This window comes from Colius striatus, chromosome 5 (genome assembly GCF_028858725.1).
Source record: "Colius striatus isolate bColStr4 chromosome 5, bColStr4.1.hap1, whole genome shotgun sequence".
NCBI classification, from domain to species: Eukaryota; Metazoa; Chordata; class Aves; order Coliiformes; family Coliidae; genus Colius; species Colius striatus.
This window is the reverse complement of record NC_084763.1, coordinates 49,252,091-49,275,455: the sequence shown is the minus strand read 5'-3', so window position 1 is coordinate 49,275,455 and position 23,365 is coordinate 49,252,091. Positions and strand designations below refer to the sequence as shown.

Sequence of the window (23,365 nt, the reverse complement as noted above, 5' to 3'; positions counted from 1 at the left end):
GCCTTTCATCATCTCTGGTACTGGCCATCGTACAGGTGGTGGTGGTACCTTTGACCTCCAAAATAATAAGTCTCTGGAACCCATGCCACTAAACAGACCCACAGATAAAGGCAGCCCATCAACAGAAAGCAGTGCATTTATCCCATCAAGAACGGGATCCAGAAGCAGGTCAGAGGAAATTCTAGCACTAGCTTTCCTCAGGGTATCTTTCAGCAGTGCTTTGAGCTTTTCTCAGGGCCATCAATGAGATTTGTGCCCCTGAGGAGAGACTCTGATCCCCACTCTCCAAGATAAGGGGCTCTGATGATGTTTCCAACTGGTGGTCCCATTGTGTGCTGCTCGCCAAGGCTACAGGTCCCCATCATGTCCACCCACACAGGGGCCGATGCCCATTTCCACTGTTCAGCCTGTGCTTGCTTCTTTGCATCTGAGAGTGCTCCTGAGAAGTTTCCAGAGAAAAGCCTGGCCCCTGTTTCCAGTGTAATGCAGAGCTGTACCGGCTGACAGGGACAAGTCGGAAACGCTGGCAAGATAGCAGGCATCCTCAGGAAGCAAACCCTATCAGAAAGCACTGATGTCATTGGCAAACAAAACAAATGAGCACTGGAAAAACAAACTGTTTTCCAGCATTGTTGATCTTCCCTCAAATTAGAAGCTCTGCACAGTCTTTACTCTTTGGCCCAGTCTGACAGATTATTTACAAGACAGTGCTGCAGCAATGGTTTTGTTACTCCTGCCAATCCAATCCCTTTGATTTCAATTTTTAGGTTTATTTATCTAAGGGAGGGTGGGAAGAGCGTCTCAGTGCCGCAGCAGGGTTTGGAATGCTGGCCAGCATGCTCGAGGACCTTGGGTTCTGACATGGCTGATATCCTGCAGGCTTTGCTTGGCCAGGGACTCTGGCTCCCCTGCCCCTGGCCAGGTTTGTTGGGAGAGGACAGTTTCTCCCCATGACTTCTGTGTAGCTTCTGTGAAGCCACAAAGTGTCACCTTTGAGGTATGTCAGTGTCCTGGATAGCAGCCACCCGCCACCTCTGCTACCAGCTCCTGGTGCTGTAGGCACAGAGTATTTCCATGTGATGGGTCTGGGGAGAGCTCTGGGGTGTTTTGGTGCCAAGGGCACTATGACAGGCAAAGGAGTGTAGGCTTCTCGACTTCATTTGTTGCCATTGTGAAGCTGTGCTGGGCACACATCCCACTTCCAGCCGGGCCTTCCTGCCACCCACGACACTGCGAGGTTTTCCCTTCCACACAGGAGAAGTTTTCAGAGCAGGAGGAGATGGTCACACCAGTTCCCCACTGCTCCTCGTCACTGGTACCAAAAGCAGGATCAGAGTAAACCACATGGGCTGGAGGTCTCTGATGGCACCTTGGCTGCAGTGAGTGGCCGAGAAGGGGTTAAACTGTGTTCCCAGACAGCCTGACAATAATAGCAGGAAAAGCACATTTCTTCCTTGCACCTGTGAGCGCTCGGATGGGCTTTCTGCTGTTTATGGCAGTCACATCAGATCTTTCTCTCGTTAGAAGCTGAGCAGCTCTAGGAGCCAGCTGTTCCCCTCGCTGTGCTCGTACCTGGCTCCTTGCACAATCCGGGGCGGTGGGTGGATGGAAAATCAGCCTTTTAGGTCAGCATTCAAAAATAACCCACTGAGCCTTCCCTTCCTTCCAAGAGGGAAGGGTCCCACTCCTCCCTGCTTTCTGCCTGTTTGTGCTTACTGCTGGCTCACTTACACAGAGCACTTACTGGGAATTTGGAATCCTGTTCTAGCAAGGGACACTCCTAAAATATCTTCATCACAGCACTTTATTTCTCTGTTTTTAAAGGGTGTGTAGTGTTCCATGTGTGAAAAGGGAAGAGATTCATTAAGCTCTGGAGACAAACCGGTTTAAGCGCTCGGCAGACTCTTGGGCTGAAAAGCCACTTGTGTGCAACATTCCAGGTTGCCAGTTAAATTGTGTCTCCTCATAGACATTGTGCATGTTTTTGCACACTGTGGGCTGTCCTCAGGCAAGCGCCGTGGCTGCCGTGGGCTGTGCAGGGCAGGGCACAGGCCAGAGGGTCCCTTGTGTGCCCTGGGGCCGCACACCAGGGCTGCTCAGCTCCAGCACAGCCAGCCAAACCGGCTCTGCGGTCTGTGGAGCATCCAGGAGACAGGGCGGGAACAGAAGATACAGGAGGCGCTGGGTAGGCAAACACTGGCCATAATCTATGGAGTGCTGCATAGAAACTGGTTTATATTCTAAACTAATCCATTGACTTCTGTATATATGTAGCCTGAGAGATTTAGTACTAATAAACGCTCAGCAGCCGTCTCGGTAGTTGCTCCATCTCCAGTAAATTACTGTAAACAGCAGTGAACAGAGTTCTCCTTTCTTCATGCCCAGGAAGATCACTACAGACCAGTATATAAAGTGCATTTGCTTGTGCAAGTCTTTACAGAGATGACCTTCCTTTGAGTAGCTGCCAACGCTGGACTCCTGTCCCTCAAGTAGACCTGCTGCTACTAAGGACACACTGCTTCTACGCATGTTAAATTCCCTCTTCGTGCAGGGAAAATCATCTTGAGTGGTTTATGTTTTACATAACAAATCTATTTCTGTGTGTTTTGCTGCTTCTTTACCCACCTTTTAAAAAATTTCTTCTGCTAACGCAGCTCAAGCAAGGAGGAATGTGTTGGAACGGGTCTGTTGTGTTGCACAGCCTACTGACTAGGTCATTACTCTCCACTCATTTTAAAACTCTGGAAGAATGAGTATTCTGTAATTGCCATAATAATCTACAAGAGTGGTATAGACAATAGGGATTGTTTCCAGCCGAGTATTTCAGTTTGCTGGATCTTTGCAGCAGTGCAGAATTGAGGGCTGTCACTGGGAATACAGAGCACACCTCTCCATGACTGGAGAAAGACTGGTTCTTAAGGAGGTGCCTGACTCAAATTGTAGGCTTACCTCCAGTGCAAAGAGGTTTTTTGAGATCACTTAGTGAAATCTGGGAGCTGCAGTCACTGGTGAGTTCTTCAGTGAGATGGATTGAGTCAGCAGCAGCGTGGCATCTGCTGCTTGGCTGAGCGAGCACGTGGAGGTGTATTGTCTAGGGAAGGTCAGCACATGATTCATCAGCATCTGCATGCACTTTGCTTCATCTATTTTATTGTAATGGTGGAAGACTGAGGCTAAGGGATGCGAGTTTTAGCTTCAGCAGCCTACCAACTGATCAAAGATACCTATCATTCTTTAAAGTGGCCTTCTGTCTGGTTTTGGTTTTGTTTTCCAGGGATGGGTCCTGCTGCAAAGAGCTTTCTGATGGCACAGCTGTGAGTGAAACCAGCACAACATGTTCAGTGTCCAGGACCTCCTGATTTCACATGGATACAAATTGTCAAAAAATCCCCCGGTCTCATATGAGAACAGATGTGATGGATACCGGCACGAAACTGCAGGGAAGAGGTCTGCTCAGAGAACATTGAACGGGTTTGAGGCAGAATCAAGAGCTGGGGCTTACAGCAAGAAACCTCTGGTGAAAACCAACTCGAGCAGCACTGAAAGCAGCCACGGGAGCCAAGGGAGGCAGGCGGGTCCTGGTTACCACCATGACCTTCAGGGTTTGTCCACTTTTCATACTTCAGAAGGGGGGTAAGTTTCAGCATCATGCCATGGCTTTGCTTTCTCTTCCTTTTGATCCTGACAGATAACTAAGCATGACCCTAACCTTTGACATCATTTTCCTGTGATCCTTTCCTGCTCCCATACTACTGATCATTTCCGTACACTGCAAGTCCACACGAAGCACTGGCACATCCATTCACCTTCTACTACATCGAGGCCTTTGAAGGTACTGTGGTGATGGGAAGTGGCTGAGTGGGGTAAAATGTCATTTTGAAATGTGGCCTGTATCAAAAAGGCCTTTCTGAGGGGCTTCAAAAAGCTCCAAGTAACGGTAAAAAACCCCCATCTTCTACCACATGCACTCCCTGTTTTTTGCCGTAGATTCAGCGATGTGCAGCTCTTGGTGGGTGTTCCTACACGCACACAGGACCTTCTTGGGTTTTTTTTTAAGGCTGCTCTCCTGGAGTAAACATGAGAAGGTGCCTGTGCATTTCTTTTTAAAATAATTGCAAGCCAGTGGCAGCTCTTGTCGTCACTCCACACAACGTGCTTGTACAACTGAACGGGGAGTACGTGCGCGCTGCGGCTGGGGCAGGCCGGGCAGGAAGAGCTGTGTGTACACACCGCCGCTCGGCCATTGTTCTGCGGCTATTTGGGTGCTGCAGACCAACAAAGGAAAGGAGCTAGAGTGGGACTGGAAACCAGCCCAAGTGTGACGATGGTTTACAAGGAAAAGCCCCTTCCTCCCACCGAGTGGGCTTGAAACTGAAAGCAGGGCAAAATGCTGTCGCCTTGGGGGCTTGTCTGCTTACGAAGACCTTCAGTAACACGTGGCAAACACACGTGTCCCCTGACTGCTGGGCTCGTCTGCTCTTTCCTCTCGTATCTCTTCCCTTTGCAAGCTTGTTTGCCTGGAGCAGGAATGGCTCCTGGCTGCCAGCTAAGATAATGGGCAGGAGGAGATGTGAGTTCTGTAAAGCAGTCCTGAGGCAGCAAGTCCCAGCTGCAGTGAAGGTCCCCAGGTGGAACCATCTCTTCTGAAGAAGGAAGGAGAGAACACAAGTTTAAAGGTAACAAGGAGGATCTTTCATGGTGTGTTTTGGGTGAAGTAAACTTGATAGCAATAAAGTGAGGAATGATACAAAAAAAGAATGAAAGGGAAAAAGGGTTTGAAGCAGGGAAAGAGTGTGCAGGGGTGCCAAGGAAGGTGGTGCTTGGCTTTGGAGTTGAGGAGGAAAACCAGTGTGGACAAGACGTGGGTGTACAAGGCTGGAAGGTGCCCCAGCACTGCTGCTCCCGCAGCCTGTAATGTGTGGTGGGGGCTCTGCCTTCTGCTTCTCTGGCATATCTGCCGTGGCTCACACCTCTGCTGCACGTCTCACAGCTGGCACAGGGATCTCTAACTGCTGGTGTGGGCTACATACAAAATTATGCCCTCTGACAGTTTAAATGTCTCTTTCTAACATCTCAAAAGGCAAGGGGTGGAACCTGTCAGTCTACAGCATAGTTAAATGTTATATCCAGGTTTTAAGAAGTTCCTTTTCCATGTAAAATAGGGAACACAGCCCTGGAAATGGCTTTGTCACACTTGTGTCAAAACAGAAATCCTTTCTTACTGTTACTGGTTTTTTATTTTATGCACTATTTGTCTGATTCCCAGTGACCCTGTTGGGAACTCTTTCATGGCAAACCTTTATATGAGTTGTCCTTTTGTTGCCATCCCTAGGCACAAAGTATGGCTCTGGTGCAGAGCACAGCACTGCCACTGCCCTGGGGCACAGGAAGGGAGGAGTGAGTTCTCTGGGCCAGGCCCAGGAAAGCTGTCTGCAGCTCCAGTGCTGCAGCAGCACCTGTGTGTCTGTTGTTGGGCTGCAGGATGACAGTCCCTCTGCAGACCTACCCCCTGCCCTGGGGAAGCATCCAAGGCACGGCACTGGAGTGCAAGTATGAGCTGTTTTCAAATTCTGTGATGGCCCACTTTGGAGTGTTTCAACCTGTTACAGGTGAGCCATAGTGAACTCTGGCAGGGATTTTGAGCTCATTGTCTGGTTTCTGGACTGTCCTGGGAAATAGATTCCTGTTTCTCAGGCTGGGAAAGAGCCACACACTGCAGAGACTTGGAGACCAATTGGGCCTGAAGAGGGGACAGCCACCCAGCATGGAGACACTGCTCCTTGGGCACTGCAGGCTTTCTGCAGCCACTTCCTGACGCTGCCTTCCACGTGCAGCACAGCAGCAGGGGAGGGCCAGAAGAGATAATGTGTATCCCAACTACCTTCACAGAGGTTGACCAGCTCCATGGCAAGTTGGAGCATGACTCAGGCTCCTCAGCCAGGGAAGTACCTACACCACACTCATGCTCAGACCACTGATGTAGAAGAGCTAATCACCTTCCAAACACCACAGAAGTGAGTGATGTTGCCCACCTCGCTGCTACCTTCACAGACAGGTTTGTAGGGCTCAAGGTGTTTCATGATGGCAGGGGATGATGCTGTTATCTCTGCTTATTAGAGTTGTTCCACTAATCCAACCTTGTTGAGGAAGAGAGGAGCTTCATGGCAACTGCACGTGGACACAACTCACTGCCAGCTGCTGCTGCTTGCAAGGGGAGAGTGAGGCCCTGGTGATGCAGGGAAGTGATATTTGGATCCATCCTGTTGTTCTTCAGGCAAAGCATGGGGGAGCAGATGGGGAGGGGGCTGCCCTGGCTGTTCTTGCTTAACTGAGCATTAGGACGCCACACAGTAAAGGTTTAGAAGAGGAGACAAGGTAAAGAAAGTGGGAAAGGTGACCCTATGGGTAGAGATGAGAGAGTTCACAGAAGGAGAACTCCCTCCTGCTTCTCTTCTGAGTGGAGGAAAGAGGCACTTTGCTTAGCTGTTTGTGTGGAAGAAACTATGTTGGTAGCTAGCAGGTTTGGAGTTAAATAGATAAGTCATTATTGAGATCACCTGCTGGAAAGATTAGAAAGATGTACTGGTGTTTCCCAGTTTGCGGGCTTGGAAGAGTATGTATGAGGATAGGATCCCAAAACAGAACAGAAGGTGCCATTGTCTAGAACAGCCTTCTAAAAACTTTCCCCCTTGGTGCCACATCCTAGGGATTTCTTAACAGTGCCTCCTCGTTGGGGACAAAGTTTGTCCCAGTGCTGGCAGCTCACCTACCCTGAGCTACCATGTGCCTAACACCTACCACTTGCATGCTGGCAGGCAGAAACAGGGACAGAAACTCCCTGGGTGGCCCTGCAGTGGCCTCATTCTGCAGGGGTTTGACTTCAAAGCCTGTGCCACTTCTGACACCGTTATGTGTGTCACACAAGTTCCCACCAGTCCGGTGTCACCCTAAGGGAACGTGCATCTTCAGCCCATTGCTCTGAGAGCAGCAGCTTGCTGAAATGTGGCCATGCAGGCAATGCAGGGTGGACTGATGGCCTCATTTCTTGCAAAGGCCTAAAATTCATGAAAGGCTAGCAATAGTTTGCTTTTTAAAACAGTCTTCATTAGATTAGATGTCTGTAGAATCAATGCAAAGCATTTTATGACAGCAAATGTGGTATTTTTAAGAAGCAGGCATGTTAGAAAAGAATTAATAATGTTAAAATCTACCTCCTTGGTCCCATGGGACCTCTCTGTCCCTGGCACTTAAATCTTGCCTGTTGGTGCCATAGGATCATTCAGTCCTTAGCACCTCTCCCAGCTGTGAAGCACTTGCAAGCTGCTGTGTCTGGATGTGCATTTGTACGTCAGTACCAGCACCTCATGGAGTGAGACAGAATTATGTAGTGGCACAGTCAGAAACTAGCTGCTGTCTCTACATTGTTCTGGAAAGAGGCACGCTCTGCTGCAGTTGTGGCCACAAGCAGTGCAGGTGTGCTGGGCTGCCCTGCTGCCTGCTGTGCCTCCACGTGTGCAGAAGCTACTTTCCATCCTTGGGAGAAGAGGAGTTTTCAGGCTGGAGATAAGCTGGAGAGTCCTTGGGGAGACTAATGGAGCATTGCCTTCCCACTGTGCAGTGCAGTGTTATCCTCTCCAGAGATTTAGGAGCCCACAACACAGGCTGTCTGTGCAACTATCACTACCACATGAGCCAGGAGCTGGAGAGGCATAGAAATCACAGAAAAGATCAGGTTTAAAATGCTCTACATGCTTCCTTTTAAATGTCTTCCCTATACTTGTGTTGCAATGATGACATAGTCCAGGTTACATGGTGGTTTGTATCATGTTTCAAGGTTCATTTCTGGAGCCTAGTTATTAATCTTCTCATCTTTAAAATATAATGTTTTAAACAGCTTTTAATAAATGGAGGAACATCCTTTCTGGAACTCAAGCTAACCTAGGGCTAATTTACTTTAATGAGTGCCTGAGCCTGAGTTTTGTTTGTTTTTAAAAAAGGCAAACTAACCAAAATTCTTCTGTTTCTGTGGTTTCCTAGGAAAGAATCAAGCAATGCTTCCTTCCCTATTCCTGATTTCCTCTTAAAGCCTTGAAATAGCCATCCCATTCCATTCCCATGATGTTAGCTCCAATTGTTGCAAATCTCAGTAGTGTTGTCTACTATACCTCCTTCCCCCAGTGTTTTCATATTTGGGTTGAGGAGAATTTGAGTTTACTTTGGAGTTTTTTTAATGGTAGATGAAGCTTTGCAACAGCATCTCTGGAAATTTAAACATCAAGATTTTTAGATGCTTTTCTATAAGACATACTACCGCTCAGTGATCTTAAAGGTCTCTTCCAACCTGAACGGTTCTATGACTCTACAAAGCAAGAATCATTTTAGGGAAGTCTAATGGCCTGCGTTGAGCAAGATGTCAAACTAAATAATTGTAACAGTCTCTTCTGATCTTGGACTCTGTGACTCTTCCTGTGATTTCTGTAGATCCTTTTTACGATGGTGGATAAAATTAAACAGAAGGAGTGATCTGTCCGTTCCCTCCTTGCTATTGCTAGACCCTGTTTCTCACCTCGGTGCCAAAAGAAAGTGGTGTCATAGCAACAAGGGGATGAGATGAAAAGGTAGATTTGATAGTCTCAGAAGAAGGCAGCATTTGTTGAGCTGCATGTTTTCACGTGCAGAGAGCCATAGAAATGCTCATTGTCACTGCAACTTTCTAATAAAGGAAGTGTCCTGTTCTATCTCACTGGTTAATGAAGGCGTCTGTTGCGTCCTGGGGTTCAGCAATCGAACTGTACTTTGTGCTTCAGAGGCAGAACATTTTGTTCAGATGTTAAGTCTTAATCCAGTTGAATTAATGTGAACAAGATGCTCCTTATCCCAGATTGATTTTTAAACTTTTGTAGTTGTAGGATGAAGTTAATACACATAAAAGTGCTGTTGATCTGAATTGCTTCATTTGCATTCTGAATTTTGAATTGTATTATGTTTTCACAAACTCCTATCTAAAAACATGATTGTTTTTAGTAAAAAAAGAGTCAGATGACACTGTTTATATACCTTGGGGTGGAGAGAAGAGAAGGAAATTCTTGAGTTCTGTCTACATACTTGTCCTATTTCTGTCAATTTTGATTTTTCTTTCCTCTTATGCTGGTGGCAGACACATGGTGTAAAGGCAGTTATATTGTTGGACACCTTAGATACAAGAATAGAAGAGCACAGTTCAAGTAGAAGATTAATTATTTATATGGAAAGGTACCAATTTTGTTCCACAGTAATATGTAAAACAGTTTACATTGTTTAAAACACAGGAGGAACCTATTCTGTTCATGTAAATCCGTATTCAGAATTTCTAATCCACAATAAAATGTCTAATGTCTTTCATGTCTCAGTAATAGATTGCTGGAGTTAATCCTCCTTTTATTTAAGAAGTTTATACTTCTTTTGAGGTATTTTAGATTTTAAATATTGGTTCCATCTTAATCAGAACTGTTCTGATACATCACCACTGTTATGACACGTATCATTTCATCCAAAGCACTTTGTTCCCTCAGAAAGATGAACAAGAATCAACACTGGAAATGACATGTTTCATTTCAGTTATTGTACTAGGATGAAAATCATGTTTCTTACAGAATATATCTTATGATATAGCCCTCTACCCATCCTCCCTACCTCTGCTTTTTTAGATTCCTATTAAACTTATGTACCACAGTAGTCCCCCTTGACATCTATAGATTTTGATGTGGCAGAATGCAGGAGTAAGTTCAACCCAATCATTTCTAGTTTTCTGGTGTCCATCGAAGAGGACTGTGCATGTTTGCACAGCATGTAACTGCATGCTTTAGTTTCTCTTTCTAACAGCTTTGCATAGATAACAACATGCCAGTGGAGCATCAGTCCCTTCCTGTACTCATATTAATGACTGACTTTTAAATCCTCTTATTAAAACCACTAAGTCACCTCATTGCGCATAGATTACGCAAACCCCGTTGGCATAACTCAGCATTTGACCTGCTAATGGCCTTACCCGTGAGAGAAAGAAAGGCCATCTGTGCAAACTGCCTGTGACACTGCATTTCTTTTTCAGGGTTTATGAGAGGCCTCAATTAGCGTGGTCTTCCCAGCCCAAGACCGACAAAGATCTTGCATACTGGAGAAGACGAGGACAGGACTTCAGTGTGCTCCTGGGCTATTCCCAGAAAGCCGGTGTGGAAATGAAAGGCCTGACTGCAGCCCCAGGGACACCCCGGCACCCCAAGGAGAGTCAGCTGAAGGTGGGGACTGGCGCAGGGTACGTCAGGCGAAGCGGCTTGCAGGAGGGCTGTGAAGTGCCCGGTGACTGCAAATGCCAAAGTCTGGGAATGGAAAGCTGGAACCAGCCAAAAAAGGTAGAGAGGCAAATGTCTGAGGGTGACAGGGAGAAGCTGCTTCAAGAACTCTATTCACTGACCCTGGGAGACAACGTACTGAGTACCCACAACAAGGGGAAATCGCAGTCATTGCCAAGAGTCCTTTCACCCGAGAGCATGAGATGCGTGGAAATGCCCTCCCTGACCAACAGTAACAACTCGCTCAGCGTAACTAAAACTGCCTCCTATCCCTCAGACAGACTGAGTGTGGAACCAGCCAAACACCATGAAAAAGGAGGCCATTTCCTTCCCCTGGTGAAACCCAAGTATGGGAGACCTCTCAAGCCTCCATCCTATGAGCTGCAGCAGCAGACCAGGGCACCCGCAGAAAACGTGGGTTTCCAGGACCACTTCCAGAAAGACAAACCCATCTCCTACTTAGCCAAAGTTAATGAGCCAAGGCAAGGTGCCTGCATCCAGGACTGTGGTTTAGAGCCCCCAGTCTATGTACCCCCTCCTTCTTACAAATCTCCCCCTCACCAAAATGTGGCCCCACATCCCCTCAATGAAGTGCCTAACAGCAACACCCACGCCAGCAGCGATCAGCGGGGTCCTGCAGAGCGGGTCGTCCCCTGCCAACGACAAGCCAGGAAGACTTTTGAAGCTGGGGGTGACCCTTGCAAAGACAACCATCTTCCTCACGGGAAACAAAGCCATGCAAGGCGCCCTGCTGACTACCTGCGTTCTGTTCAGTATATTCCCTTTGATGACCCTCGGATACGACATATTAAGATTGCCCTGCCGGAAGGTCTGCAGGACAACGCTAAATACACTGAAAATGCAAGTAGTCCCAGTACTGGTGCTTTGCAAGAGAGAGATCTTGATGTACAGTACAACAGTGCCTTTTTGAATACATCAAACTTGTCCAGTTCTGCAAAGGGAGAAAGAACTTCCAACAGCTCCACCCATAGCAACAGATGGTTGGCACCGTCCATCCGAGATCAGGAAAACTGTGCCTTGCCGGACCAAAGAGACAGTTGTAGCACAACTAATCACAGCCCCAGTAATGAAGCCAGCACAGAGTACACAAAGAGCAAACTTTCTGTAAGAAATCCACATATGGACAGCACCTGTGAGACTGTTACAAAAGTGAAAAAGTTTGAACCTGGAACTGGGATGCAGAGCAAAAAGAGTTCAAAGAAAAAAATGAATGAAACTATATTTTGCTTGGTCTCTATCCCAGTTAAATCAGAATCCAATCTGCCAGATACAGATAGGAACAACAACATAACCCAGAGCTCTGATAAGAATGGATTTGATAACAATGGGGCTTTGCAAGAACAAAGTCTCTTAAGTATGTCTTCAACGGACTTGGAGTTGCAAGCACTTACAGGAAGCATGACCAATAAAAATGAGTTACAAAAACAAGAGCTGTGGAGACCAGAAGAGTTCAAACAAATGAATGACCTCAGATTTATTCAGCCTACAAAACACAGAGAGCTCAAATACTCTGGCTCCTGGCCAGGTGATCAGTACAAAGACCAGCAGACACAGACCAGTTTCTCCGAAGAACCTACAAGCCCCCAGTTTTTCCATGGTACAAAGCCTGGGCAGACCAATGGTAACAGACTGCTGTCACCAAAGCTCCCAGGATGTACAGCATCCATGACAGGGTCAAAACAGATAGAGTCACCTTCTGATGAGAGAAGCTGCAGACAGAGCCCTTATGGCATGAAGGGTCAGATGTACCTCAGCCAGTCTAGCAACAGTGCTTTTTCCAGGACTACCACCTCAGTGCTTCAGGCCCCCTCCACAAAAGCCCACCAGAACCAGCCTGTGCCTGCCCAAGAGAGGGAACCCAGTCCTCTTTACAAGGGGGATGTAGTTAAGGGAGAGGCAGGCGCTCCCTGCAACAGTAAAGAGTTGTTTGGGCAGTTCCTGTTGAAGCCTGTAAGTCGCCGTCCCTGGGATGCAATAAGTGAGCTTGAAAGTTTTAACAAGGAGCTGCAAGAGCAGGAGGAGAGCACGAGCAGTGAAGATGATTTGGAAAGTGCTTCTCCACAGGCAGGTGCCCTTACACAGAGAAGGGTGTCCAGAAATGAGAAGTTGAACCAGGAGCCAAAACACGGTTGGAAATCAGAAATCATTGTGCCAGAGGTGCCTATGTTTAAGTCAGGAAGAGTGAAAAGTAAGTCTGAAAGTTGGAGTATTGGGACAGAGCATGGTGGCCAGGTGGGTAGCATTGGTTCTCAAGGCTCCTGGCAGCCAGGAGGCAGTGAAGGAGTCGGGCCAGCAGATGGAAGTCTGATAACAGAAATGAGGATGGGAGAAGCCAAGAGTGGAACAAGTGAGCAGCCAGTTTGTGTGGGCCCTCTCAAGAGGGTTTTATCCAGTAGCTCAAGCAGCTCGTGTCACAGTAATCCTTTCAATAATCCTATCTTGCGGGAGATGAGCGAAGACCAAAGTTACCTAGACTTTGTTAAACTGAGCAAAGGTGCAACTCCCACAAATGATGCGGTATTGGAGAGAGGCTCGGTAGTACGCCTGTCACTAACGCAGAGGAACCAAGGGCGCTCCGAGCCAGATTTGAGGTCAGTGGGACTTGATGTAGCCCCAGGACCTGGTGCTAACAATTCTGATCACTCTTCAAATGGAAATGCAGTGGAAATCCCTGTGAATGAGTCATTGCAGGCAAGAGCTGCAAGAATTTTAGGCATAGATATAGCAGTGGAGTCTCTCCTTCCAGATGACCACGTTGGGGACCACCCAGGCAGTAGCCCTGCAAACGGTGCCCAGGACTTTGAGTCATTGGTGGGAACCGCAGTAAGTGACAATGAAAGGAAAAAAGAGGATTCTTACGAAGGCAGAAGAAAGTGTGGTTGGACAGAGAGTGCTCTCTTTGTCAGAGTGGGAGGCCGATCTTTATACCCAGATGAGTGCCAGACCACTGACCAGGAAGCCGGTGCCAAAACACTGGCAACCCAGCAAGTTCTCAAACAACCTGCAAGTCTTGGCCAAGGTGAGGACCAAAACTTGGTTTGCAAGTCAGCTGTGCATCAGCATTCAGAAAAGAGGGTGAGAAGCACCTCGAAAGTGATCGAGACGCTGCAAGGCAAGCTGACGTCTCCGCCGAGCCGGACTGCCGTGGATCGCCTGGTGCGGATGAAGGAGGTTGACTCTGTGTCCCGGATGAGACGTCTGAGCATTAAAAGTGCAGACTCGGGAGAGGAGGTGGATGAAGAGAAGCTGTCGAGGGTACAAGAGGAGAGAGGGAGCAAACTGGCAAGCTCAGGGGCTGTTTCCAAGCGTGTCATCTCTCTCAGTGAAAACGGATATTTAGGTGGAATGGACAAGAAGAAGATGAACAGAGATTTGTCTCTAGGTAAGACCCTATTATGGGAGATCCAGATGGGTACCGTTTCCTTATGTAACGGGCATGATTGGTTTCCTTATGCCCACGTACTGCAGCTCAAATAGTAACAGGCTGTAGGCGGTACTACCCCCATCTGGTTGCCACCCCCTTCGCTCTCCTTGTGGAAGAGATGAGTGTTCTCTCCTTTTAGGAAAAGTTACTGTAAAACTCACTTGTGATATTGAAACTCATTCACAGACTGGGTCACCCCCTGAGGTCTTATCTCTGCCTAATTGTTTCAGGGAATGGCCAGCTTCAATCAGCAGAGTTCAGTGATAGTCACTCTAGTACCAGTGTTTGGGAACACGTGGCGATTTAATCGCAGCCTTTCCTTGAACATCCTTTTTTTTCCCTGTCTAATACTTCAGAAGACACATACTGCATCAGAGTTCAGAAGAAACTAAAAATAAAAATCTGATGTTCTTCTGTGAAGCCTCTGGGAAATGGCTGCATTAAGGGGCCTGGAAAATTCTCTCTCTCATTAATATTTTCCAGATCAGATGTTGAGAATAACTATTATCCCCAGGTCAAATGGGAAGTTTTCTTTTTCAGTCAACACTTTTTTTTTCTTTCTTTCTTTTTGGTGTTCTTCATCTCTCAGAAGTGTGTAAGCTTGTGGAGTCCATATGCACCCCCAAAGTAACATGAGCTGTTCTCTCACAGAACCTGTTTTCATACAGCACTGTGTTGAACAACTGAAAATCGGTTGTTGACGTAGATCTGTGTAACAGGATAAATCTCCCAGGCCACCTGTCTAGTCCATTAAATTAATTAGAGTGGCCAAATGTAGGGTGTGAAAGTTGTTAAATGAATGTTAATCTCCTCCTCCCTTTTTTTCCCATCCTCTCTGTAACAGTTGATGCTCTACCTTAAAATCTGCACAGGTTATTCATTAAACCTCATCAATATAAATCTGTTCACGGTCTTCCACTACAGAGGGACTGAAATTAAATGGAGCATACTTTAAAGTGGATTTATGTATTTCCATCTGAAAAGAAATATTTGCATGAGCACTGACTCCTGCAGTCTTGCAGCCTTTCCCTTCGTGTCTTTCTCTGTAAAGCACTGCTCTGTATTTCTCTCTGCTCTGAAGTGTATTTCTCTAGACCAGATTTTCCAAACAGACTAATTCAGCTTTCGTGTACCCATCAGGTCTAGTACACCCCACATGCATTTCATATGCTCTCTTCCCTTGGGGTTTGTGCTGGAGTAAAGAAAATAACTATTGTGGTGAATATGTCTTCAGGGGTGTATCAAAACAGATCGTGTGTGTTTTATTGGAGAGTTATTCTGCAGTAAATTAAGTCTAAATTTATCCCTCTAGCTGACAATGCCAGGCTTGTATTCTGCAGTGTGTTCCCACTGCAGCAGTTCGCTTGCAGACGTAACAGCCCTCCCTGGGACTGGGAAGCGTGGATGTCCCTTCCCTCTGTGCACATCCAGCAGGGTGGTAAGGCAGCAACTCCACTGGCTTCTTCCCATAAGACATCTGATGTGTTGGTGGCCATAAGGTCTTTCCCTTACCTTAATGGGACTGAAGGTTCATGTTTGTAGAAAGGCCTGGTGTTGCGTCTTCCTCTGTTAACTTTCATTCCCGACTTCCAGGCTAGCTCACTGATACCACTGAAAGCCAAAATGACAATTAATTCAGGAAAGTCATTGCATATGTTGCTTTGAAAGAGTAAATATTGCTAAAGGCCATTCTATTTGCAGTGAGGTAGGGTGATGTTAGTCTTATAATTGCAGACAGTCACCAAGGCTAGAGCCCTTAGCAGAAACAGGTTTTCACATGTATAATGCAGCTTGGCAGATGAACAGTCATCTCAGAGTGAGAGCTCTGCCGAAACTCAGTGCAAGAAGCTGACCTTACTATGCAAATACTGCCATTAGAAGAATATCTCCAAATGTTCCCAAATGCACTCACTGGATGTCTTTTCTCTTTTGCTGTTTGAAGACTGCATCCGTGAGGCTGCTGATCTGGCTTGTTTCTGTAGAGAACATTTCATATGAGCTTAACCAAATGTTGAATAAACATTTCTGTATCAGTGCTAGAACTCCCATGTTTGTCCCCAGTGAAGTGTGAAGTAGCCTGGCAGTCTGGACCTTTTGTTGTCCTTGGATTAGGTACTGAGAGTGTGAGTAAACTTGTAAGGAATAAACTGAGCCATGTGGAGGCTCCACATCTCATGGCCTGATTTTCTGTCATTGTGTCCCCCACCACCACCACCACTCCCAGGAACAGTGAGCACATGCAATTTTGTGGGGAATTCTATTATCATAAATGTGTCTGGCCTTAGGAAAATCCAGCTTCTGAAATGTGAATCCATTTTTATTCTTAGGTGAACCTCACCCAGACCAGTTCTGAATGTTAGTATATTTTCTAGCAGTTTAGATGGCAAGTTGTTTACAATCGAAATAAATATTTACTGCTTTAGAGGCATATTCCCACACCACCAGTGCGTTAAGCTTCAAAAGATGCAGCCTTATCCTGGAGTGCACTAGCCCTCCAAAACTTTTTTCCTGCTGATTTTTTTGCACTCTTGTGGTGTCTCTTCTTGAAGTTTGGAAATACCAGAAGAGACTGAATAGCAATAAGCAGTTCTGAAAACATAGGTGTTGCTGGCACAGACTCCTTTCTTGGCAGGCGTTGCAATTTGAAGAGAGTGGGCAAGAGAAGCAATAAAGGATCCTGCACCAGGAATCCACCCACTAGGGCCAAATCCAGAAGCTCTTTCCAAGCCAGCCCCCTCTTGCTATGAGTCTGGATGCTGCAGATGGACACTTGCATAGTGGAGTAAAAATTTCCCTCAGGATTTTTATACTTGTTTGAATGAAGACATTCACTCACATCAACATAGAAGTCCTGAGGGGGAGACGTTTTACTGCAAAGTGTGAAATTTATATGTGCAGCTATTTTCATGCTCAACTGTTTAAATGCGAGTCCTGTGGGAGTACAGCCTACGGGAGGGATGTTTAAGGTTAGCACAAATACCCGGGTTGCATAAGAGCAGCAAGTAGCACGTGGCAGCACGGGCTGCAGTGCTGGTTTGGCCAGGCTCCTGTGTGCCCAAAGATGCCTGGTTCCTCAGCACCATGACCATGCATCCCAAGAAGCCTAGGGGAAGTCAGACCTCTGCATGATGGCACAGGGCAGGCAGATGTCACAAGGCAAAAAGCCCTTTCACTGCAATCCCGTCTCAGATTCACAAGGGTGAAGGAAAAGGCTCGTAACTGTTCACTGATGGCCACCATTGGCATAAATCCAATTAAAAAAACCCCCAGAAATTGTGATCTGTCCTGTGCACTGACAGACTAAAGATTAAGACCAATGTTAGTAACCCTGTCCAGTGCTTCAGTGAACGATGTTCAAAGTGTGAGCTGCGGTTTTGTAGGTCGAAGCCAGACAGCCTAACCAGAGTGATGCAACACAGCAGTGCTTTACTGTATGCTGTTGAGTTAATCTGAAATCAAGGATTTGGAATGAAAAGACCCTGATAATTTCTTCAGCCATCCTTAAACACTCTGCTAACTCTCTTCAAGTATTTGTTTGTCCCCAGCATTCAGCACAAGGAGGAGACAAAACTTATGTCTTCCTTTCCCTGTCAAAGCATCTGAAAACAAGTAACCACTTGGCATTCAATGTGCTTGTTCCTTCCCACCTGAGGCTTCCCAAATCCTATCTCCATGCTTGTGATCCAAGTTGCTCCCAAATTACACTGGTGTAAATACAGAATTTACAGGGTCAGGACTGTAGTATGTATATTTAAAGCTGTAAGTCCATTATTAGCTTGTTTCTTAAACAAAACCAATGGAAGCTACGTCTCATTTGAGCAGTTTCACAATTCATCGTTAATAGCGTTTTGTTGTTTTGTGTTTTTTTCAGATATGTATGACCCCACCAAAGTTGAAAAGGTGTGAGATGAACGAAGAGGGAACTAGAGAGATTTCTGCTCTACTAAGAATGTTTCACTGATTTTTTTTTTTTTCTGGGTGCTTTTTGTTTGTTTTTTTGGTTTTTTGATGCTTGGAAATTGCCTCCATTTGTGGTGTTCATGGTGTACTGATAATGCCTTTACCACTGCCACTAGGAATTAGCTATTCGTATCTGAAACTGTCATGGAGACCCCAGAAAAACCTGACTTCTTCATGGGAACCATCTGGATTTGTAGCATTAAGACTGAATACCTACTGTTGGCAATGAGTTTTTAGCTGAACTCTTATTTCAGTCTGCAGCGGGGATGATGAAATGCATGAAGTGAAGCTTTTGAGCTTTCTCTTTGGTGTAAATGTAAACGTGGGAGATTAGCAAAATGCTTTTTCAAAGAATGTGAATTTATAAGCTAAACTTCTAAGTATCTACAGTCTAAACTTTGTTTAACTTAAGGGATTTTTGGCCATAAGTAGAAAGTGCTGTTGCACTACGTGAGGGAAGGAATGTGAGAGGATGGTAGGGAAGACTGATTGTGAAATGATATTTCTGACTTCCAGAGTTTGAATTTACTTGGATTAAGTACTTACTTGCCACCTAGAGAAAAGAAAAGCAAAAACCCCAAAGCTTCTGAAGGTTGGAAGCCTTTTGTAGTACAGTGTACAGAACGTGTAATTATAGTAGCTGGCAACTAGTGTTTCAAGCCAATGCAAAGTATATCACTGGCTGTTTTGCACTCAGTATTACCTATTTTTGTTTTGCTGTTTAGAAACTCTTTATATGAAAGAATAGTAGCTGGTTTAAAATAGCCCATTTTAACAAAGTAACTATATTTCTTGTTACAGAATACTATCTATTTTTCTACGATGTAAACAATTGCTAACAAGTGGCAAGTATAAAGAAGTATTATTATTATTATAATTATTATTATTATATTTTAAGAAGACTTACCCCTCAGAGTGAAGGTGCCCCAAGCAGATTTCACTTGCCTATCTTAATGCACACTCCACATTGCCACATACACAGTAGTGCTCCCTTATTTTGTTTGGAAAGAGCCATCTATGTATGTATGTTTGTGTGTATGTACGACAGGGTTAATTTCTGGTTTTTCACACTGAACCCTTGGATTGTTCTTCTTGGAGCCACTTTCTGGAACACAGCTGAGAACTGTCTGGGCTGCTGTTGCTGCCGTTACATTCCAGTGACAGCAATTACCAAAAAGTGGGTTTGGATCTTTGCCTTGATGTCTCTGAGTGGCTCAGATGAAATACTTGGTTTCTTTCTTTCACTTTTTTCCCTTTACACAGGTTGTGGGTTTGGAGTAGGCCAGTGTACACAAATAAACAAAACTGAGTTTAATTCTTCCCTGAATCAACTGATGTTGCTGGGGGAGGAGTTCAGGTGTCTTCTTGATGGCATTTAAATACATGGCTTTAAATATATTTTATCTGCACACACAAATGCATGAATTACAGAGTTTATAATAAAGCTTATACATTCTGCTCTTCGATTCTGAACGAGCCTGCATAGTATCTGTGTCTTTAAAGACTTTATGTCCACTCCTGTGTGTTTTTATTTGTAAGTACCTGTGTACTAACATTCTTCTGATGGCTTGCTCATGTACTCCACTGGTCTATTCTACTGGCCTTTTCTGGGTTTTACCACCATTTTGTTTTTAAAAAATCTTCTAATTTCTTGACATATTTTTTCCTAAGTCTGTAATTTGAAAAGAACTACAGGGAAAAACACTCGTTCTGTCTTTTGGCAGCAAGAATTTCTTCATGTGTCTGTGACACATGATTCTGTTGCATATGGACTATTTAAAGCTTGTTTGAAAAGAAAATGTGGTGTATAATTTATTTTGTTAACTCCTGTGTATGCTGTGTAGCAATACTTGTTGACAAACTGTTCCCATCACTCTTACTATATCCACCTTTCTTCATCACCATGTAGGATGTCTGGAGGCTAGTAAATAGCTACAAAACATGTTTCACACACTGTCCCAATTCTGCCCATAAAAAATAATTTCTTGAACTGCTTCAAGTCTTATCATCACTCTACTAGTAAAGCTAAAATGTCTGGCAGTAACTTGAAAGTTTCCATTTATCCTTGATTTCTGGAGAACCGTAGTGTCCCACATAAGCAGTCCTGCTACCTTCAGTTCACGTCTCTGTGGAACGAGGTTTCTGTGCATTTTATTTTCTCCTCGTGGGGAAGGGATTAATTGATTCTGCAACATGTCTGTTCATGTAAAATAATTACTTTTGCAATGCACACAAACAACCAAGATCATAAAAAAAACAAAAATAGGAAGCAGCAATATTGTCAGGAAAGTTTTATTGGCCAAGACTGAGAAATTAAAACCTAGAAAGTTAATAAGTTTTGTTTTACAGTAGTACATGACTGACCAGTGGATGACAGACTAAAGTTGGAACTGCTTTAAAAATGCTGTATGTGTCTAAGCACACAGATTGTTTCATTTGATACTATGGCACAGACAACTAGAAATACATGGAGTAGTTTTATGAATGATTTTGCCTCAGTGTTTCTTTGGTACCTATGCCATCATTAAAATGTTAGCTGCTGGAATGGGCTGGATGGTACCATAGCTGACCACCTTTCCAGAAGCCTTTTACCAGTTGCAAACAGCAGTCAACAGCTCTTTTTACACCAGATTAAGTTAAAAACCAGTAAATGATGACTTTCAGTGCCTGTCCCAATGGGTGTGTAAAAGTGCCCTGGCAACAGCTGTCACTAGTAATGGCAAGGGCAGGAGCTTGGGGCTGAGAGGACACAGAGGAGGGCGAGGCAGGCTGTTTTCAGTACCTCCTGCAATGCAGCCATGTGGCTGCAGAGCAGCACTGAAGAACTGTGCTTTTCTCTTCATTCTCAGGAGGAAGAGAAGAGCTAGAACTTTGGAAATCCAGTTGTTGCAAGCTGTTGGGTATTCTGCTTGTGCTTTTGCTGTACTGCTGAGGAAGCTGGGGTTCGATGACTGGTTATTGAAGGGCTTGGCTGAGGAGATATGGATTTCTTGAGCATTTCCAGAAATTCATACCAAAAAATCCATGCATGGTTTATGCATTTAAAAAAATGTTTAATGGGGATACTCCTCAGGAGATGGACAGTTAATAGGACCTGCCATTTCCTTCCATTTACTCTGTTGAAATCTGGAGTGGACAGTCAGCCTAAGGGATGAGTGACAGTAATAGCAGTCAATGTGCCAGCAACAGTCACAACTAACACAAATTTCAGGCTCTTATCTTCTGTCTGATAAACAGAGTCACCTGTGAGCTTTGAGGGTTACTGAGTCATCCAAGTCCAGCTCTACTCACCCACATGGACAAAGGCGGCGAGTGCTGCTGACGGGGATGCGGCAGGGTTCAGGTCTCCCAGGGGAATGGATGCCGTGTTGTGAAGGGGAATGTGTTACCTCCTGCAGTTCCCTAAGCACCGGCTGGAAGTTTATCTCCATGAAGAATTACTACTTTTAGAGCCCACTCCAGCCTCCTTGCTACAGGCATTTTGAACTAGACAGAAGTGTGGTCTGAGAAGAGCTCTTAAGTACGTGTTTCAAATCCCACTGCCATCTCAACTGAAGGGGGTGGGATGGGAAAGGCAAAGGAGGGAAATGCCTTTGAACAACTCAAGGTCATCAGTAATGGAAATGCCTGGTGTTATGAGTGACAAAGCACCACTTGTCAGCTACTAACTCAAGAAACCTTCCCTAGGCAGAAGAAGGACTGTTGTGTTTCAACCCACACGTTTTACAGCAATTTAGTTGTACTGCAAGCCACTGTATCAGGTATCGAAAGCACCTTGACAAGCTCCTGGTGTTGGGAGCAAATAGCATCAAGACTGAAACATCCAATAGCTCTTGGAAAACATGAAAGTCAGTATATGCTTAAAGTGATCAAGTAACAGAATTAATCTGTCACTCTGAAAATAACCAGTCCCATCAAGGATATTTCCATGTAAATATTGGAATTTAGTAAAACATATCAGTTTGTTTAACATCATAAATCACTATCTAGGGTTAACGCTCCATTGCCTTTACCACATGGACAGCCAGCTGAATGTTAGTTTTATAGTACTTGACCTTCTCTTTTGGTCAAAATGCTGATATTCTCTTCATTGCCCCTTTTTGAAGTTAAAGCTAGGGGGGTGATTGAGCGAAAAGGAGAAGTGAAATGTTCTTTCATATTAAATGGCAGAAGTTCTTGCAATCGCAAAGTGAGCACTTTTGTCCATGTTCAAGATCCAAGAGGCAAGTATATGTGAGAAGTGAATTTGTACTTGGCAGGAGCCATCAGCTCAAAGAAGAGTGACAAAACAGTGTTAAAAGGAATGAAAAGGATTGACAGCATGTCAGCCTTTGAATGTCTTCTGTAAAGTTGTCCTTTTGGAGGACATCAGTATTTTCTTGGTTGAGGATCAAACAATCCCCTACTTTCTCTCTGCTGGCAATAAGCCATGATACTGCAGTCTTAATTTACTGGAGCGAGATTTAATTACAAGTGGAATCTACAAAGTTTAAACTTCTTTCTTCTGCCTAATCCCAACAAAGGATCGAGCTGAAGATTTCATGAGATGATGACTGTGTCACTGAATTCATCAGAAAAGTTGGGAAATTGTGACTTAATTCTCTTACTCCAACTGTGTGAAAATGTTCACAAAAGCTGTTTACCATCAACTCTATTTTTAAAGGACAAAATGTTTCAAACAAAGAAAAAGGGAAATCCTGATATCAATAGCAAAGCCCCAAACCACAATGCTACCTCCCACCCATGCTGAAAAATATGTTAGCATATGACTTGCAGAGCTGCACAGCAGGGAGAGGGTGAAGCGAACTTCAGTCAGAATTGACTGACACATGGCTGAGATTAGAAATAAAAATGAAATTTCCCAGCCAAGAGAAACCGCAATAACATACAGATTAGAAAACGAAGGAGGAACTTTCCACCCTCAGCAGCAGCAGTCTCAGCCTTCTTTCGAGATCTGGACTGGCAGAGAAAATAATCAGAACCATTTCAAAAGCCATTCCTAAGCTGGAAGGAAAGTGATACATGTGCTAGACAGTATATCAGTATCCTTTGTCCTTATACAGTGCAGACAGTTCTCCATGCTGACTTTCAAGATTTTGTGGCCTGTCTCCAAAACTAATACCATGCTATTGCCATGGTTTTCTGCTCTGCCTAGCCTAAGAGCAGATTTAGAGGGATAAAAAGAGAGGAAATAGGGGTAAGCAATTACAATAGTATTTATATGGTATCAGAAGATGAATGTGCTTTAAGAATTTTCATTGTATTTTTTTCCTGCACAATGCAAATACTGTGTTTCTGGGCTTCTGTGTGAACTGGAGGGTGCTGTTGTTATTCACAAGGACACATTCTCCAAATAAAGATTTTGCATGGATACACTCCTCTGTGATGCTGTTCTCATGGGACAAACTGGAACACATGCTCTGAAGTTTGCATGGCCTTTAGGAAAGATAAATGTAAATGTATTGGTGAAGTGTTAAAAGGCTGCAGTATTCTCCAGGGAACTGCTACTCCAGAACCCGACATTGTGGCTGGCCTGTTACACCATCAGGTACAGTCATGGTGTTTACTTGAATTACTTTCCACACCCGCACTTTTCCAGCTGGGCACGGACTGTAGGTCACTCATTTCCAAG

General features: G+C 44.9%; 1 protein-coding gene across 5 annotated transcripts in view; it reads left to right on the top strand.

Moving 5' to 3' along the window:
• The window catches only part of JCAD (junctional cadherin 5 associated), a 64,062-nt gene extending 40,954 nt beyond the window's left edge, over window positions 1–23,108 (top strand). For 4 of the 5 annotated variants that reach the window (XM_061997512.1, XM_061997513.1, XM_061997510.1 and 1 more), the window contains 2 exons: window positions 3,275–3,633; window positions 10,088–13,841. In XM_061997512.1, coding sequence (XP_061853496.1) covers window positions 3,335–3,633; window positions 10,088–13,826 — 4,038 coding nt within the window. In that variant the 5' untranslated portion in view covers window positions 3,275–3,334 and the 3' untranslated portion in view covers window positions 13,827–13,841. Of the gene's footprint in view, window positions 1–3,274; window positions 3,634–10,087; window positions 13,842–17,644 lie in introns of those variants that run through there. The other variant, XM_061997514.1, reaches the window with a different exon arrangement.
• Window positions 23,109–23,365: the final 257 nt, after the last annotated feature.